The sequence below is a fragment of the Diplotaxodon limnothrissa genome, linkage group LG16 (genome assembly GCF_057381915.1).
Source record: "Diplotaxodon limnothrissa isolate DT_005_m linkage group LG16, D_limnothrissa_male_GT1.1, whole genome shotgun sequence".
Lineage (NCBI taxonomy): Eukaryota > Metazoa > Chordata > Actinopteri > Cichliformes > Cichlidae > Diplotaxodon > Diplotaxodon limnothrissa.
Window position 1 is genome coordinate 22,819,788 of NC_140611.1, and position 19,034 is coordinate 22,838,821.

The 19,034-nt window shown below is 40.1% G+C and overlaps 1 protein-coding gene across 2 annotated transcripts in view; it reads right to left on the bottom strand.

Moving 5' to 3' along the window:
* The window catches only part of osbpl6 (oxysterol binding protein-like 6), a 32,906-nt gene extending 22,538 nt beyond the window's left edge, over positions 1 to 10,368 (bottom strand). For both annotated transcript variants that reach the window (XM_085373709.1, XM_085373708.1), the window contains exon 1: positions 10,219 to 10,368. In XM_085373709.1, the coding sequence (XP_085229835.1) occupies positions 10,219 to 10,368 (150 nt within the window). The remainder of the gene's footprint in view (positions 1 to 10,218) is intronic.
* Positions 10,369 to 19,034: the final 8,666 nt, after the last annotated feature.

Consider the following 19,034-nt stretch of genomic DNA (forward strand, 5'->3'; position numbering starts at 1 on the left):
AAAGCCACAGACTCCAAGGCTGGGAGACATACTGAATTAATTAAAGTTTTAAGGTCATGGGTGTTCATACAGAGCCTCGCAGTCACCCTCTGATGATGGAATACACATCACTCTGAGCCAGGTGCCATTCCATAGTATGCCTTTCCACTGGACAGGTCTGTATGTTTGCTTTTGGCAATTAAGAAAAAGCTTGAGTACTGGTAGCCACAGCTGCTGAAGAAGATCAAAATGTAGTCCTGTTAAACTCAGTGTCATAGAGATGATTTGACTTTGCCAAAGTAGAACAGACTACCATGCTGTGTAAATCAAAACCTAAAAAATCTTCTAAAAATATATATCAATGGTAATTTAGATACTGCTATATAACAGATAGACATAGGAGTAAAGTTATTTTTCTGTCATCAGCAGTAGGGACGATTAACATTTGCCGATCCAATCTTTATTACACTACTAGTGACATTTATATACACATTTTTTTGTCAGTTATTCGACGTCATTGTCCTAGCAGCCCACCTCTCATCAGTGTGTCCTGAATGCAAGGCAGGCTTGGGGGTATTATGAGGGAGCCTTGTCTGTGAGACCCTCGCTGGATTTGAACTCTCAACCTATTGTTCCAAAGAGAGCAGTGTTGCCATTACACCATCCAGCTGCATGTCCCAGAGACAGGAACAGCAAAGATACTGCGCATCAGCCTGGAGCTCACAGGCCTCTGATGGAGGACCTAAGCTTGAAGGACAAACAAAGAGCACCTGCAGGGTGAGTGGGGAATTATTATTTTATATAAATAAATGTTATTTAGGGGGGTAATAAAGTTTGGACTTCATGTAGACAAAAAGAAATGCAGTAAAATTATGAATCACCCCTAACCCTGACAAAATGAATAAATAAATAAATAAAACTCAAAATGTACTTTTTTTATATATATATTCTCATCCAGGCTTATATGGACAGTACTGCTACAGTGAGAGAAATTGCTTTTGTAATTTCACCCGGAGAATAGAGCTGAATTAACCCAAAGTGATTTCCTGTACTCTGCTTACATGTATTGATCTTCCTGCAGAATAATTTAAAGCTGAATGAGCTCTTGGTGAGTGTACCCATTTAATGAAGGATCTTGTGGCAGAATCAGCGAGAGGCTGTCTGCTTTTCTATGTCCGGATTTAGAAGAGTTTGCTCCTTGATCCAAAACATCTGAATAGCTTTTCATATCTCCCTTGATACTCGAGTCTATATCAGTGTAATAAAATCATGAGATACCAATATATTTAAAAAAAAAAAACTATGTTGAGTAGTCGAAAGAAACTTCTACAATCCTGATCATCACCTAAGTCAATCTAACAGCCTAGTTGTGTCAGTTTCATAGGCCAAGTTTTCTGGGATCCACCACCTGCAGTGACACTCAGCAGTGTAGCAAAGCAGACCTTTTAATACTGCAATGAATCAAACTATTACAGTTAAGGTCTCTCTGAGCAGGAGAAAGGACAAACACTCCTTGGGGACGCCTTACACTAAATCAGCACTATAAATATCAGAGGCCACAATAACAGCCCACTTCAGATGGCCACTTTCTCTTGCACGTCTGACGCTGCTGTACATTTAGAGCCTGTCACCGTTTTTAAGTTGCTGTACTACACAGACCAGACGCAACGCAAGTGTATTCAAGTCGTATTAAAATGTGATGACAATAAAACAGAAAGTTCTAACAAAAAAGAAGCGATAATAACATAAAATAAAAAAATAAAGGCCAGAAAACTGGCATTTGGTCTTTTCGTCTCGTCCATTAATTAATAAATCGTATCTCAAGATTGCTGTTAAGTAGTTTTACGTTAACAAGTCGGTTATGAGATTCATGAGATTTCAGGTTCACAACAACAGTCTCCTCAAGGCGCTTTATAGGGCTGTTCGATATAACGATACAGATCGGATGACGATATAAGCTAACGTTTGTTTTGTGGTGTAGTAAAATAAAGTTTACAGCAACATTTTTTCATCGTTTTGATGGCCACTGTAGTGCTATATTAATTTCTTAAAGTTCTCTCTTTCTCTTATATTTAATATAACAACACTACAGACAGACAAGCGCCTGTTTATAGGTGTTGTCGTTAGCAACAGTGCCGGTAAAACCGTAGCGTCGCGTGGCTCCGCTGTCCGCTTGTTTGTTTTTCACATAACACTTTCACAATAAAGCTCAAGATCCTGTTGAGACTTTTCAAAATAAACTGAATCACGTGAAAGAGTATGCAGAGAGTTTACGGATGAGAATATGAGATTTTGGTCATATCGCACAGCCCTAGCGCTTTATATTGTAAGGTAAACCCCTTACAGCAATACAGAGAAAACCCCAACAATTAGATACCCGCCAATGTCAAAGCACTTGGCGACAGTGGGAAGGAAAACCCCCCTTTTGACAGGAAGAAACATCCAGCAGAACCAGGCTCAGGGAGAAGCAGTCATGTGATCTTACAAAAACATTTTCAAGACCTTTGTAATAGTACAGCTGCAACAATAAGTGGATTAACTGGTTAGTTCAACAGAAAATCAGTCTACACTGGCCACTTCTACAAACACCTGTTCAACTACTCAACACAAATATCTAATTATCCAATCACATGGCAGAAAGTCCATGCATTTTGGCATGTAGACATAGTCAAGATGACCTGCTGAAGTTCAAACTGAGCATCAGAAAAAAGGTGATTTAGTTGCTGAGCTCTTGAGATTTTTCCAAAAAACCTTCTCTAGGATTTATAGAGAATGGCCCGAAAAACAGAAAATACCCATTGAGCGGCACTTCTCTGGCTGAAAATGCCTTGTTAATGTCAGAAGTCAGAGGAGAATTGCCAGACTGCTTAGAGCTGATAGGAAAGGCAACAGCACCTCACATAACAACTCGTCACAACCAAAATATGCAGAAGAGCATCTCTGAAAGCAAAATACCCCAAGGCAGATGGGCTACAGCGCTGGAAGACCAGGCTCACCAAAATAAAACAACTATGAAATAAGATATAATAAAATTAAAATAGAATTAAAGGGGAATAATTTAGGGGGTTAAAGGTGGGGTCGTCTTAAGCTACATGAGTGGAGGTAGGTAGGTGAGGTAAGAGATAGCAGGTGAAGGTAGAGAAGTGTTAAAGAATACTGAATCCACAAAAATTAATTTAAAATACATCTTTTCCTGTATAGTAAGGTACTGAAACTGTAATCTTTACGTTATAAACTCAGCTACCAAAGCTGCGCTGAAAGATTATATTTTAGCAGCTAAAAACCACAGAAGACCTGTCGCGAGGATGGATTTCACCGCAGCGTTCGTCTGAGCAGTAAACGGTGGAGTAGGCGAGCAGACTGCTACATGGATGGGACGTTAACACCCTGAGAGAAGCGCGGTGTCATGCACTGTGTAAACACCACCGCAGATTCAGTTACAGCCTTAAAGTCTGCATGTGTCCCCTGTTAGCCTGCAGGTGAAATACTGCAGCTGCTTCTGTAAAACACATGCACGTACGGACATAACCGAGGATGAGTACTGGAACTCCATACGGTTTATTTACTGAACTTTTAAAGCTTACGCTTCACAGGTATTTGACAAAGTAAATCCAACGCCAACCATTTGGACTAGAGATTTTCTTTTCTTGTTTGACACAAGAAATATTTCTATTTCATTCTTGTACTTATTTCGTTACATTTATGTTTAAGCCTCAGTCATTTAGCCAACTTGACTTAAGCGCCTATGCTTTGTTTTTAACCATCAAAGTGTACCATTGCTTTGATCTATTTCTCACAGGGATTTAATACAGTGCATTATATGCAAGGGCTCCTTTTTGTGGCTTCATAGTATTGTGGTTTACACATTTACCTAACAAGTGGTTCAGTCCCGGGAGGAAACACAAATCTCTTAGGGGTTGCATCTGGCAGGGCATCCGGCGTCAATATTTGCCTAATCAAAACATGAAGGACTATCCACTGTAGCTTTCTACAGCCATGGGATCCTTTGTGACAAGACTATAAAGTTATGTCTGCCATGTTCAGAGTCTCAGAAGCAAGTAACAACCTACCATCCTTTTAAAAATAATGATTGTCTTTAACATTTGGATGAAAATCCCAATCTTAAAATGACTCCCAGCTCTCTCGAGACCACCGAATTATGTTTCCTTTGTTTTTCACTGCAGCCAAGTTGCTTGCTTGCTTGTTGCTGCTTGTTTGTGCATCTTTCTGCCTTAAGTTTTGTATTTAATAACTAGAAAAGCATGAAAAGCTCTAATGGGCTGAGATCAGGTGACAGGCTTGTCCACAGAAAAATACCCCAATTCTTTGCGTTGAGAAACTCCCATCAGCCTTTAAGCAAATAATCCAGTAGTCAGTGGATGTCTGCTATGTCACATGAATTTAGATAAATATTAAAAATTGTAGTGTGCCAAGCTGAAACACTTTTTTTAAAAAGAGGTCTTTGCGTGGATAAATAAAAGCTAAACATAATAACCAGGTAAAAACTAAATATATAATGGCATCAGCTAGTTTTCTGCCCAAATAACAGACTATAAAAGGGATCAGTGGGGTTAATATCCTGGAGAAAAATATGCAAAAACTTGACATATTGAGTGGAAGCGGCCATGACTCAGTGTTAATCTAAGGCAGGGCTGCCCAATCCCAGTCCTCGAGAGCTACTATCCTGCAGCTTTTAGATGCATCCCTACTCCAACACAGCTGAATCAAATGGTTTGATTACCTCTTCAGCATGCCATCGTGTTTGGCAAAGGCCTGATAACAAGCCATTCATTTGATTCGGGTGTGTGGGAACAAGGATGCATCTAAAAGCTGCAGGACGGTAGCTCTCGAGGACCGGGATTGGGCACCCCTGATCTAAGGTAAACCACTTCAGTGTCTTAATTTCAGTTCTCTTTTCTGAAGTGGATTTGTCACAATGATCTCACACAACAAAAACACCTGGTGACTGAAAACCACTTTGAAAAGAGAGACATCTTCAGACGAGGGAGCAGATTGTGATTTCTGGCCATTACCATAAAAACACAACTGATCTCATCACTGATTTCCCCGCTCTCATAAATCTCAGCCAGCTTCCATCAAAGGGACCTTTCCTAAATATTTTTCAAACACATACAGTAGTGTGATTTCCACCCAGATTATCTCTAAGTTAAAATGTCTTATCGAACAGGAAATGACAGGCAACAAGAGGATTAACTGATAGTTGCAGCAACACGTTGAGTTGTTCATTTATCTTCATCTACACAGAATCGTGTGTATTTTTGTGTGCGTGAGTCGGTGCCAGCTCGCGCTTGCTGCAGGTGCTGCTTCTAATTGCTCTCATGAGGGCTTCCAGAGTGAACAGGATTCGTCAGCAGTGAGAGAAGTGACATGTATTGATTTGAAAATGGGGGCAGGATCCCATTAAGGCTTTCCCCAAACAAAGTGCCCCCACTCTCATTTATCCACAAACGCTGAGGCCCGGCCAAGCTAGCTAAGGTCTTAAGATCTGCGGTCCAAGGGAAGATGTGCTGTACTGACTCTTCTCAAAGCAAACTGCCTGCACAGAAAACACTAATACTGCTATCACGAATGCAATGAAAGCGCCAGTATAACTTTACATAACATCAGCACAGACGTGTTTTGATGTTGGAAACAACCTCGCAGTTAAATCAGTTAATAATCTGTTTAAGATGTGATCATCACACAATCATCCACACATCAGGGGGGCTGGGTGATTTGAGTGAAAGCCAGAATAGCCACTCAAAGGACCTTATGAAAGAAGTACCTGCAGTGCTCAGAAAACTAGATGAAGTCCACCTGCAGAGAGAGCATGGGAAAAATCAGAAGCGACTCCTGCGCCGCTGCAGCGGTGCAAGCCAGAAAACTGCCCCCTTTTCCTTCCTCCATGATACTTGGAGAATATAGGCATATTTTTTAATATCTGGCACAGCGCAACACAAACCACAAAAATGCCGTGGGAAAGATTTCCCTCTTCTTTGTGGCCTAATTTTAAATTTATTTTGCTGATTTAGTCTGTGTGAATTTTCCTGTAGGCACTTATTTTTTTTTTTTTGAGAAGCGCTAAATGAATAACGTTCATCACTAGTTAGCTGTTATCAGTTGTAATAGAAGAAAAGAATGACGACGTGCTTGTAAACGTATGAATTAAAGGGAAACAAAGTGGGCTCATTTTTGTGAAATGATCTCAATATACATCTGACAGTAGTAAAAAAGGAACAGATGATGATTATAAAATCTGCCATTTCTCATCAGAGATGATAAGAGCATCCCGAAGCCTGCTGCAATATTTTTATCCTCACTTAGGATTGCCTTCGGCAGTCACAGAGAGTTACTCTTGTCCAAGAGTGGAAGGATGGAACTGGGCCTTACCCTGTGGAGCCTGTGAAGACACTTTTGTGTTTAACTGTGATTTACAAAGTCTTGTGTCATGTACAACCTATGGCATTTATAAATCTCATATTTAAACTATAGAAAGTCTGCACTGGGTCTTCACAATGCTGCTATTAAGTAATTATTTTCTGAGTGACTTTATCAGAATTTCATTTCACGCTTCTTTACAACATTACTGTAGTTCATTTAGGTTTGTAGGTATTTGTTTTTGCACAGCTCTCTTAAGGTCACCTCTTTGTTTTCAGCCATTCTGCTATAGATTGCTGCTGTGCTTAGGATCAGTGTTCTGTTGCACCACCCAATTAAAGCTATGCTTTAGCTGTCAGATAAATTAGCTTACATTTGACTGTACAAAACCTTGGCATATATAGGAGTTTAAGGTTGAATCAATGAGTGCAAGCTGCACAGATCCTGGGGCTGCAAAACCAGCACAAACCACTACTTTTCCTCCATTGTGCTTGACAGTTGATATATATAAGGTGTTTCAGCTGATATAGTGTGTTTTAGCCAAGTGTACTGCTGTGCATTATGCCCAAATATCTCCACTTTTGTCTCATCTGTGCAAATGACATTGTTTCAGAAGTCTTGTAGTTCAGATGCAACTTTGCAAACCTATGTTCTGCTGCCATGTTCTTTTCAGAAAGAAGGTGCTTTCTTCTAACAACAAGCCATATTTGTTTATTCTTTTTCTAATTGTACTTTCATGAACGTTAACATTTAGCATGCTAACTAAGACCTGTAGAGTCTGAAATGTAGCGCTTGGGTTTTTTGCAGTTTATTTGAGCTTTGCAAGGTTGAATTGGGTTGAATTTGCTTGGACGTCTACTCCTGGGAAGAATGCCCCTGACCAACAAACTGACAAAAACTTTTTAAGGTGTTTTGCAGGTGCTCAAACTGGCTGATGATCAGTTAATCAAGTGCATGTGATCAGCAGCACCTGGCTGCTTCTTAACCTCTGACTCTCTGTGGAAGTACTAAGGTTGTACCTAGCTTTTTACAGGACTTGGTATGGCTTATATGCCAGTTTCAGGGATGTCAAATTTGAACGTGAATCTTTTTAAGTAAAAATTATTTTCAGGCAGGCGCAAGCAAAAAGCAAAATGCTTAACCGTGACAGCTACAACAATCAAAAAATTTGTTAATAAAATATTTCTCCTTTCACCTTTTTTCAAAAGCGAGTAGGTAACATTAAAGAAACAGTGAACAGAGAGTTTGTAAGGGTTGAGTGTCTGCTTCATCAAGCAGCACGCCTTCGACTGTGCTTTTCTAACAGGCCCCATTTCTCAAACCAGCTCCGTTTTCTCTTCCGAGAGCCATCTCCTGAAGACACAAAGCTCCACACAGCTCACCAGAGTGTGCCACATGTTCACTGGAGCACCAAGCCTCCGCCTGTCCCTCATGAAATATTCATCACGCAGTGCCGACGGAAAAGCTGTGTAGTCAGAGATTCCAGTTTCGGTGTCCTGTTTCTGCACAGCCACAGTGACACAGCAGCTCAACGAGGTAAGGTGGGTTATGGGCTTCAGGTGGCTTACGACAGGGGTTCATTTTAAGCAGCTCTCATGTGAGCTGTGAAATTAGAGTCCTTTTTTTTTTTTTACTGATATGAGTGACAAATGAACCTGAGCCCTTGACAACTACAGAGAGGGGATTCATTGGGTCCGTAATGCTGTGAGGGGCTCTTTGCTCGCTTGATTAGGGTCCTCTTACATCCTTAAAAGAAGTCTAGCAAAGTCACCTAATGATTTGTTTTCTAATGCTTTACCCTACTGTATGTCTCTGCATGGTTACTATTTACTAACAAGGAAATTAAACTTAATCATCAGATCAAAGGTAGAGATTTTCTTGGCTGATCCCAGTTTCCAGTTGTTTTCTATGTGTGACCCGCTGATGCTGACTGCAATTTTTTTGTTTGTTTGTTTTTACCAGAAATAATTGACTTCATTGACAACAACATTTCCTCCAAACTGCAGTAAGTTACAGAATCGTCTCTCATAGAAACAACTGAAAATAAAGGTACAAATAATTAAGTGAAAATGTGCTGCTGTACACCCAACCCTTTATCTGTCATATTTTACTGCGCCAAACAAAAGCATGTGCAATGGATTTATAAAACAAAACGAATCGACAACATCACCCCCCCTCTTGTTTTCCCTCGATAATTTTCCTCGTAGCTCCATTGATCCTTTGCTCATACCGAGGCTCCCAGTTTGCTGCTGGCTCTGAGCTCTGGTAATGTTTCCCTTTTCCTGTTAGCTTCTTTAAAATGTTCAACAGACTCAAGGTGATTTAAGTGTCTGAGAAGGTTTGTTGTTAGCAGTGTTTCTGTAATGGTCCCCCTCCCGTTCATATTGCCGAACTTTAAGTCTTCACTCACAGCGAAGAACTTCCATGCTAATGGCATGTTAGCGTACGGCTGCAACTGTGTGTATTTGCCTATGCTACTGTGCTCGTGTTCCACATGTATGAAACATAATCATAATCAGACATACATGTGGCCGATCGACCGCTCACCAGTCCGCGTAACGAACACTGAAAATCAGCCAACTTTTGGATCTTAATAAATTATAATCACTACCAAAGAAGAGTTTTCCCCAAGCTTTAAGTCATCTTTGGTTAATTAATCAGTTAAACATAAGCGCTGATCTTTAAACTGTACACAGACAGGGATTCAGCCTATAGCATTTAGCTACTCAAGCCAAGATCGCTGATTTTCTTCAAGTGGGTTACAAAACCTGATTAATTATATGAAGCGTTTGGCTGTAAGACCACTGAAAGGGTTTCTACGACAGAGTATTAGGGCCACATTATTGATCCTTTTGAGAAAGTCTAAATTTTGAGATTAAAGTCAAAAATGTATTTCAAGAAAGAAGTCAAAATGTGGAGCTTATCGCTGTTGTTTCAAGACAGACTGCGACGTTTGCTACACCCGCTACAAAATGCATTGTTAAGATGATGTTAGTGAAACAAATGATCAGCCGTCTTGTGATACAACAAACATCCTCGTGTGACCAAATGCAACTTTCTGCACCATCTATTCAACGTCCTTATACTTATCACCACAATATGTTTACGTTCTATAAGAGAAATAATTTCCTATCTTGTTACTTAAACTGATTCAGAAGTACGATTTCAGTAACTCAGAGGTTAGAGGAAGCTTGGCAGTTTGTCTTGAAACAACTGTAATCTCCACATTTCGACTTTTTTCTCAAAACAATCAACAATATATATTTTTCTTAATGTGGCCCTAACACTCCTTCGTTGGTTTCTGATATGCTAGGATGCTACATATTTCACATGCTGTTGTTGACAGAGGTTAAGATTAACTTGACTAAAAATTCTTCATCTACCCAGCCATCTGTCAGCACTTGTATTTATGGAGGTTTCATGTTTACATGGAGCCTCCCCTGCTGATCTCGTTGCAATGCGAGTTTATACACTTGGCTTTATTTTAAATGAAAAAAAGGGAAACAAAACAAAGCAAAAACATCCTGTTTCTGCACATCTTCAAGTCACGAACAGTTTAACATGACATGCCTAACTTCTCTGTATGATGGCAGTTGATATTAATTATGTCAGTGCATTATAATAGCTTTGATTGTTCTTGCTACAAAAGCTAAAACTGCTGAATGAATATTTCATGATTCATCATTCCCTCATAGCTCTTCTTTCTTGCATAAACAGTCACACTGATAGAAGACTGCAGCACTCCAAACTAATGTTGCCTCCTGCCTTTTCCACCTCCGCTAAAGCTGCATTCATTCAAAGTCCTGCCATCCCTGGAATCTATTTGTAGATGGATTCTTCTGCCCGTGGCCTGAAAATTACCTGCCGGCTGTCGCGCTGGGAGGAGGAAGAGGAGGAGGTGCTCTTGTGGACTGGCGTCGAGATCTTGTTCACCGGCGTAGAGCTCCTCTCCTCAGAGCTCATGGTGCGGCTGTGGGGGCCTCGCTGTTGATAGTGTTGGTGGTGAGACATTGTGGGCACCGTGCGGCTCTGTGGACCTCCCTCTGCACTAGGCCCCGCAGATCTGGGGCATCCTCTGACACTTCCTCGTGATCACTGCTTGCTGTTCATCTGAAACACAAGAGTGAGGAAGTTACACTAGCACATGCACTTCAGCTTCCTCATTGCACCACACCTCGGTTGCTTATAGCAGGCAGTAAATCACACGGCCTGTGACTAAAATTAGCATCTTGGCTTCTCTGAGGCTTTCGAAAAATATCCTCCATCATTTTCAGTATGTAAATTTCACTCAGTGATATTCAGTTGAGACACCCGGAGCTCTTCTTTGAAGCATGAGATTCTTCTCATTACAAGTGCATTACTGAATAAGCCTTTCATTATGTTGGCTATGAGACCAGCGCCACTCAGGATTACTCCTTTATTATTCACTGTATCATCTGAAAGCCAAACTCAACTTATATATGAGGACTGCAACTAATGACATTCCTACTTCATGTTAATTAATGAGATAATCAATTGTCACAAATCCAAAGATATATAAACTGACTGTTTCAATTTTAACTAGGGACTGGCCACAATAATGGTCTAATATATAAATAGTCAGCGCTAACTGATGTTGGCATAGCAGCAAATGTGATGTCATTTACTGATGTCACTCGCCAATACAGTTACATTTATAACTTGCTGGACAAAGACATCAATTACTCTGGTTTTCCCTCTGTACACCTCCACAGTGGATTTCAGGGGCTCAAAATGAAGCAATTCAGAATTCTTTTAAATATGGGATTAAAATCCTCTGCAGTCAATGACTGCCTGAAATCCATAACCCACAGATATCACCAAATGCTGTGTTTACTCCCTTGACATGCTTTGTCGGGACCTTTGCTTCAGCCACTGGTCATTATTTTTTGGTTCATTATACTGAATCTGAGAAGAGATTCATTCAGCCCTTTCAATCAGCAGTCACATCATGAATAAACACTGGTGGCACGGTTCTACTGGAAGCCATACATGCCTGTGCAATAATATTACCTCCACCATAACAGATCATGTGGAATGCTTTCTCTCCTCTTTCCATCATTCTAGTACAACTTGAGTTGGATGTTGTTAAGTTATTTGTAATAACCATGGAAATAATTCTGTTATCATGCACTTTAGTTTCTGTGCTCTTTCAGACCTGTCGGTGTTGCTGAGCTCGTCAGTTCATTCATTCTTTTTGCAAATGCACCTGATTGTTGATTTGGCCACTCCTAAAGTTTTTGCTGTCTCTCTGATTAGTATATTTAGTTTGCTTCTGGATATGATGACATCCCTCATGTCCACTGATACCCCTTCGGACCTTATATTTGAAACTACAATGAAAAGTTACAAGTCAGTTTAATTATACAGAACTTCTAACATTTAAACACAACAGACATTGACCAAAATTCTGTCATGGTCTGTGCGCAGGCAGGCAGGAAAAGGACCCAAGAGCTGGACTCATGGAGGCAAAAATAAACTCAAAAAGAACCTCAGCTTTATTGTTGGTAAAATACAAAACTGAAAAGACACGTGAACGGAACACACAGGCAGGAATGGCAGGACAACGAGGACTGAAGGACACACACTATAAATACACAAGCAGGACGGGAGAATGAGGAACAGCTGGAACCAATTGGGCAAAATAAGACCAGGTGAGCAAAACAGAATACACCAACACGAGACAGACCTTCAAAGTAAAACAGGAAATCCACAGACTTAACTCAGAGGCACTGGACAAAACTTATATTAAACACAAGAAATCACAAATTACAATAACAATACACAAAACACTGGGTCACTGACGCAGAACCGTGACAAATTCAACACTTTTAATCAACTTCAGATATGTCTGCTTTATTTGTCATCAAATAACAAAACTGACTGATGAGCATTTTTGTCTCCTCATCTGGAAACAAACTGTCCAATTATTTATTAACCACCAAAAATGGGGAATTGTGTTTAGAAATGGCTGGAATTCCTAAACAGTTAATGACAAAAATTTTGTAAAACTCCCTAAATGAAAGCTGAACGTCTGGACTTAAGCAAACAACAGCTGTTGTTTTAAAATCTGCTGTGCTGGTGTACAGAGCCGAAACTAGAACAATTGTATATTTGCCCAATAAATTATGGACCTAAATGTATTTATCTGTTTATTTATCTTTTTGTCACATTGCTATCGGATGGGCTAAATCAGGGGTGTCAAACTCAAATACACAGTGGGCCAAAATTCAAAACTGGAACAAAGTCGCGGGCTAACGTTAATATTTATTGAAATATATTTATTCCTCCAGATATAAGAATGAATCTTTTCTTATGGACTCAAACACGTCTTGCTGAAAAACTGAATATGGAACAAGCAAAGCTTAATACTAAACAATATATATATTAGCTGCATAATACCAGTAGGCCAGCTCTGATAGTAATTTGGTATGGCTTCGCGGGCCAAATGTAAGTAGGCTGCGGGCCAAATTTGACAGAGTTTGACACCTATGGGCTAAATGTTCAAAAAGGTCATTTATTTTTGTATTTTTGTAACGAGTATTTTTTTTTTGTTACTATGGAGACCAAACAGGAACTAAAACAGTATGAAAAAAAGAAAATATTGGTATGTTGGTCAGAATTTCACAACTGGTGGATCGTTATTCTAACCTATAGGGACAAACTATATATTTGTACTTCCTTAGACTGAACTCTGTTTAAATTTAGGAATTGTGGCAACTACCACTTTTAACTGTCAACTACAACCACTGCCTCCCCTCCACAAGACTGAGATCATCCCATAAGACTGTGACATAAATCCTTAAACATCTAATTACAAATATCATAATGATTGAATTTAGAAGAGGACATCAAATCAATACAGGAAAACATCTGCTCTATCTGCATTGTTACAAACCAGTTAAAACTGTATAAACCCTCATAAACACACAAACAAGCAAGAGAACACTGTCCAGTGAGGTAACCTTTAAAACATCAGACAGTGAAGGCGGAGAAAGATTTATATTGGATTCAAAATGTCTGGTTAACCTTATGTTCAGGTAGCAGCAGGGTGTACTCATTTTCATCATTAGTCATGGCACTGTGTTGCGCCACGCTGACACCCATAATACTGCCTGCAGTGCTGCTCTGTAATTGTCTGAGCTCTCTGGAGGTCCCACTGTTAAAACATACATCGATCGCAAGACAGTAGAAAACAAACACTGTTCAGCTGAGAAACTGAGACACTTGACACCGACGATGTTATTGGACTTTTACAAGGGCAAATATCTCTTTTTATCAAGCGCCTCAGTGTTGACGATGTGGCTTTTGGACCTCGAGAGTAGAGCAGGGCGATATGACCAAAAATATTTATCACGATATACATTTGAAAATTTGCGATAACGATATAACTGACGATATAATTGAGACGAGACAAAATACTTTACAACTCCTCAACTTTATTAGTGCAAAAAACCATCAATGTATTTTCACTGAAACAAGCAGCTGTTTTTATGTGCATTAAAGTTATATAAAAACGTAACAGTGCAAACTCCTCGCTGACAGTTTAACCAAAAGGCATTTCCAGTGGAAACTGGCCGACATATCCTCAGCATAACCGTGTATAACATCCACAACACTTAAAAAGAGGTTATACACACACAATACGGTAACATTATGTTGAAGCACAGCACGTATCACTCCGCGAGGCTCCGCCTACGATAGCCGTAACGCTCCCACAATCCATCAAGCGGTGCGGCTTCGTAGCTCAGCAAAGTCGTACTGAAACATCTGACAGATTTTCGAGCGCCGTGCACATAAAATCGTTTCGAGGTCAGTAAACACAACCAGAGTTCATACATAAGGCACACGGGATTATAAGGGGCTCTGTCGACTTTCAGAAAAATCAAAGGATTGATTTTAAGTGCGCCGTATTTTCCAAACAACACGGTAATAACGACGGTCCGCTAGCATGCTCTACCAAAAATAGTGCTTTGTTGTGTATCTGACGGACGAAAGCTAAACCAGTTCCACACCAGTGAAGCTGCAGCATTTTTACAAACCAGTTCAGGTTCATGGTTTCATTCAACGATCCACTTTCGCTCTTCTCATTCTGCGTCGCCGCCATGCTTTTTCCGCCATGTGCATATGTAAACATGGGCACTGCGCATGCGCGTTTTACCCATATTCTATCGCCATGTTTCATTTTCCTATCGTTGCCCAACATTGCACCGGTATTACCGTGAACGGTACGATATAGCCCAGCCCTACTCGAGAGGTTGCCAAATTTACGCAAAGCAAACAGCGGTAATGTGGCCTGTTTATTTATTATCTAATTTAGCTAGATCAACCTATTAAATGCTGAAGACCTTATTAAATAATCAAAATAGACAGATGATGCTCATATCTAGTAAATCAGGCGAGACTAAAACATTTATATTGTAGGATAATCTTAAACACACAGCATTAGAGTGAAACCTTAAAAAATTGATTATTAAAATCTACAAAACTAAAATATCTCTCATTAATAATGAAATGAAAACCAAATAAACAAAACTGGTTATACAAAAAAAACTTTACCAATAACAAAGACTCCTCTGAAAACTGTGTGTAAATGCAGGGTTATCAATTCCTGCCACAGCCAGTGACACAGTGTCACGGCACAGTCAGCATGGTGCTCATAGATACTGTATTCAACTCTGGAGCAACCTGTGGTTTTTAACTGCCGGATGTTTCTGCTAGGCTCTCCCTTGAGCCAAGGAAATGCAGACTCTACAGAGGAGCTCTGCACGATCACAAGCAAGCATGCAGCATACTCACACACTGTAATCTATAATTCAGATCCTTTAACAACGTCATCATCCTGCACTCTCTTAAGCCAGCCAAGGCTCTAAGCTACAGTACACGGCACTAAATCCATCCAGATAGCGTATTCCACTTACATCTATTTAACAGATCTAATCCCCTTGACCTAATTAGAAAGCAAAAGTGATGAGCACATTGAGTGTAAGTTTAACAGTTTTATATTGTTGCTAGTCTGCGAGCATGCAGGCTCTAGTTTGTTAGCATTTGCAGTAACAATTGCTGACCTTGAAGCAAAAGTCAAGTGAAAGCATGCAACCGAGCTTTCATTTCATTTGTTTCACTTCAGCAGAAGATATAGTTTCAACACTGACTACATGAATTCAATGTTCTGTTTATTAAAGCCAAACAAAAACAAACAAAAGAAGAGTCGGCATTTACGTACTGAATCGGATCATTCTTGGTAAGCCCGTTGCTCAGAGACACAACAAGCAGGTTTGGGGCTTTAACCGAAGCTTTCAGTTCACAAGAAAATGCAGGTGCCAGCATCATAAATGTCTGTTTGACTTAGACGGACGGCAGCGTTGCGCCACACAAAGCCAGTCATCGTGCTGGGGAACGTCCGATGAGTCATGAGCTTATTGTTCTAAATCCAGTCACTGTGATTATGGTGCAGCTCTAAGCAGACAGGACGAACACCTCTGAAGCACCTGGTCAAGATCTCTGCAAAGTCAAACCAAACACTATAGCATCTTTATAAATGTGCAGTTCTGTTTGGTGTATTTATGTAGATAAACTACAAAGATGCTCCAAGAAGAAGCCAATGTAATCTTATATAAACTCCTTCCTATTTATTGGTTTCATCTTCCTTGTTTTCATTTATTGTTTTTACGGCCCTGATGGCTTATATTCTGTGTAATGATGGATGATGGATGAGCATCTGCTTCCGCTGTGCTTCAGCGTTTCTCATTTAAAGCAATAAAACTGAATAGAAGTGAGCTGAGTGAGACCGCAATAAAAACTATACTGTTCTATGTACTTCACTCAAACACTGCACACTATATGCCAAAGGGAAAAGGCTCCTTGTTTTTGTTTTTTTTTATAATTACAAAAGAATATGTGCACTCAATTTCCTCCTTAACCTCCCCTTGTGATAGTATGGTTTGAAAGTCTGAAAGTCAGATAATGGACTGTGGTTTCTAAGATTTCCGATCCTAGGAGACAAAGAGGATCCTTCAGTTGTCTTTCAGACATGTAAAGGAACAAAAGAGGCAGTTGTAAGCAGCTGGGAGGGTCTTTCTGTCGACATTTTCTGAATGCCTCAAGTTGAGAAACGTCACCGAACCTTAAAAAATGGAAGGACATTTTGCCGCTGAATGATCCTGTGAAACATCAGAGCGATAGTTCTTCTACCGATGACATGAAGATGTGCTATGAACAGATCCGTAATTTTTATTTACTTCTAGTTTATGTTTATAGACAAATGTATGGCACATGAACCATGCCACAGACCACAGCATTTATACCCAAGGTGGTGTGTAATGTCCATCCGTAGTTTGACCTTTAAAACCTATAGAAAAATCATTATCAGCTACAATCTACAATAATAAATACACACATTAAAGATAAAGACACAAAAACTCTTAATATGATAAGTAAGATGGTTACTAATAATGGAGAATACATATTAAAAACCTTAAACAGTTGTTTATTTATTGCAGGTTTAGCCTTTGGTTAAACCAACAGTTGATTAGGAAAATGGGTAGAGTAGTGCCTTAAAGCAACTGCATGATACTGTTTGTTATGAATACAGATATATGTATGCACCAGTGCCAATATATATTGTTTTATTTAAGTAAACCTGCACTGCATGGTAGCTGGGCAACAGTAATTAAAGATGCATTTTTGTACCTTGTCGTCTGTTCCTCTGTGCTGATGTATTACACACTTATTACACACTTATCTAGAAAAAAAGAGAAGAAACCCCCAAAACTTGCCTTTTCCCATCTCTCTTGTTTACTCCAAAATGCACTCTATGCTCAGTCACATAAAACTTTTCTCCATCTCATTTCATGCTCCAGGAAGGAAACTGAGTTTCAGGAGAGGGGATTTCACAGTCAAAGGCAATGATGAAAACTTTGAAACAAATTCTATGCGGAAAAAATAATTTAACCTAAGATCAGCGCCATCAACAGGTGCTCATTACCCTCTGGGGACACTTACGACAAGCTGAACAAACAAGCTAAATTAATTATTTGGCATAAAGCAAGCAAGGGTTTAATTTGCCAATACAGGCTACAATACCAGTGTATTTATAACATATATACAACTTACAGAGTGGTCATTACCCTTGCTGACAATGCTGTAAATATTGAGGTGTCAGATTTGGGTTCAGGACACTCTTACAGCCGGGGATCAAATCAACGATCTTTGACTGTTGGAGGACCTGCTTTACTGCCTGAGCCACACCAATCCCAAGACTTCTGGTACTTGGTTTTCACAGACAGTCTCCATGTCCAAGTACTAAACGGATCAGGCAAGATCGGGGGATTTCACGGTGGCATGACTATCAGCAGATAGGCTGCAGGATTTGTAGTCACTGCTCGGGCAGTTGACAGATACGGCAGCTCAGTAAAGATGTAAAAACCAAGTATCTTGTCTTTTTTATAGTATAACTGAATATTACATACACCAAAAATTTCCCTGGTGGAATATTAAAAGTGTAATTCTGAGGTTCGGGCAGTACAAAGTGACATTTAAGCACTGAGTTCAGTTTTTTCATTCTTTTAATGTTTGAGGCCTGGTGCAAGAAATCTGCTGATGCAGTCACAGCACACAGGATAACAAAGGTTATGTTGAATTGTTCTTCTATAATCTCTCTTACCTTAAGGGAACGAAACACAACAAAAAGAGTGACTAACTGACTCGTTTCAGGAAACCGCAAACTTACAGCACCAGCAATAATAACAACAGTTTCCTTGAGTAACATGCACATTCCTACAGCCTGCAGGGTCTTTCTCCTAGTCAGGGTGGCGAGAACAAAGCCACAGGTCTCCATCAGAGATCAACAAGAGGTCCACAAATTAAGGAGCAGCTATCATCCATTCTGATAGAGGTCAAGCCGAGAAGAGCACTACAGGGCTTTTGAGGGGGAGAAGGCAATCCCACTATCTCGCGCCCTGCTCTGTGAGATCTGAGAAGGATGAAGAAAGCAAACTTGAGCCTAAGACACTCAATATGTCAACCACAGGAAGACCCAGAACTAAACAAACCAGTGAAAACTGGAACACATTTCAAAGTCACTTTAAACTTCACGTTGGCTGCTGTCAACACACTAAACGCAAAGCCACACAGGCGTTAAGGGCGCCGCTCGTCACAAACAGGTAATACGATGAAGTGTGATGGTACCAGCGCCCTAACAGGGGTAGAAGGACATGCTTGTTTGTTTTGTCACCACATTCAAGGAACAGAATATCGCATTATTGATCAGCACGCTATAGCAAAACAAGTCCACTGATACCCTCCACCCCCTCACTGCTGCATATTTAAAGCGAGCCAACAAAGGGAGACTCGTGTTCTTATATTACATTACATTACAGGGTCTTTGAGGACAAGTGGTGTCTGAGTTTACAGCTGACTAATAATGCATGGCGGTCGATATTGAACATTTACCTGCGCATTTAGATGGACGTAGATCTCGTGCGACATCTGGAAGCAATGAGCAGCTAACTAAGTAGTTTTGTCTGATTTGTTACAAATACGTTTTTTAAAAAACAGCCCCAACTGGACAGAGCCGGTTTCTCAACGCTGCATATTACATCACCTGGGTAGACCTGGGTATCACACAGTGCAATAGTCTTAAGAACTACTGTATATAA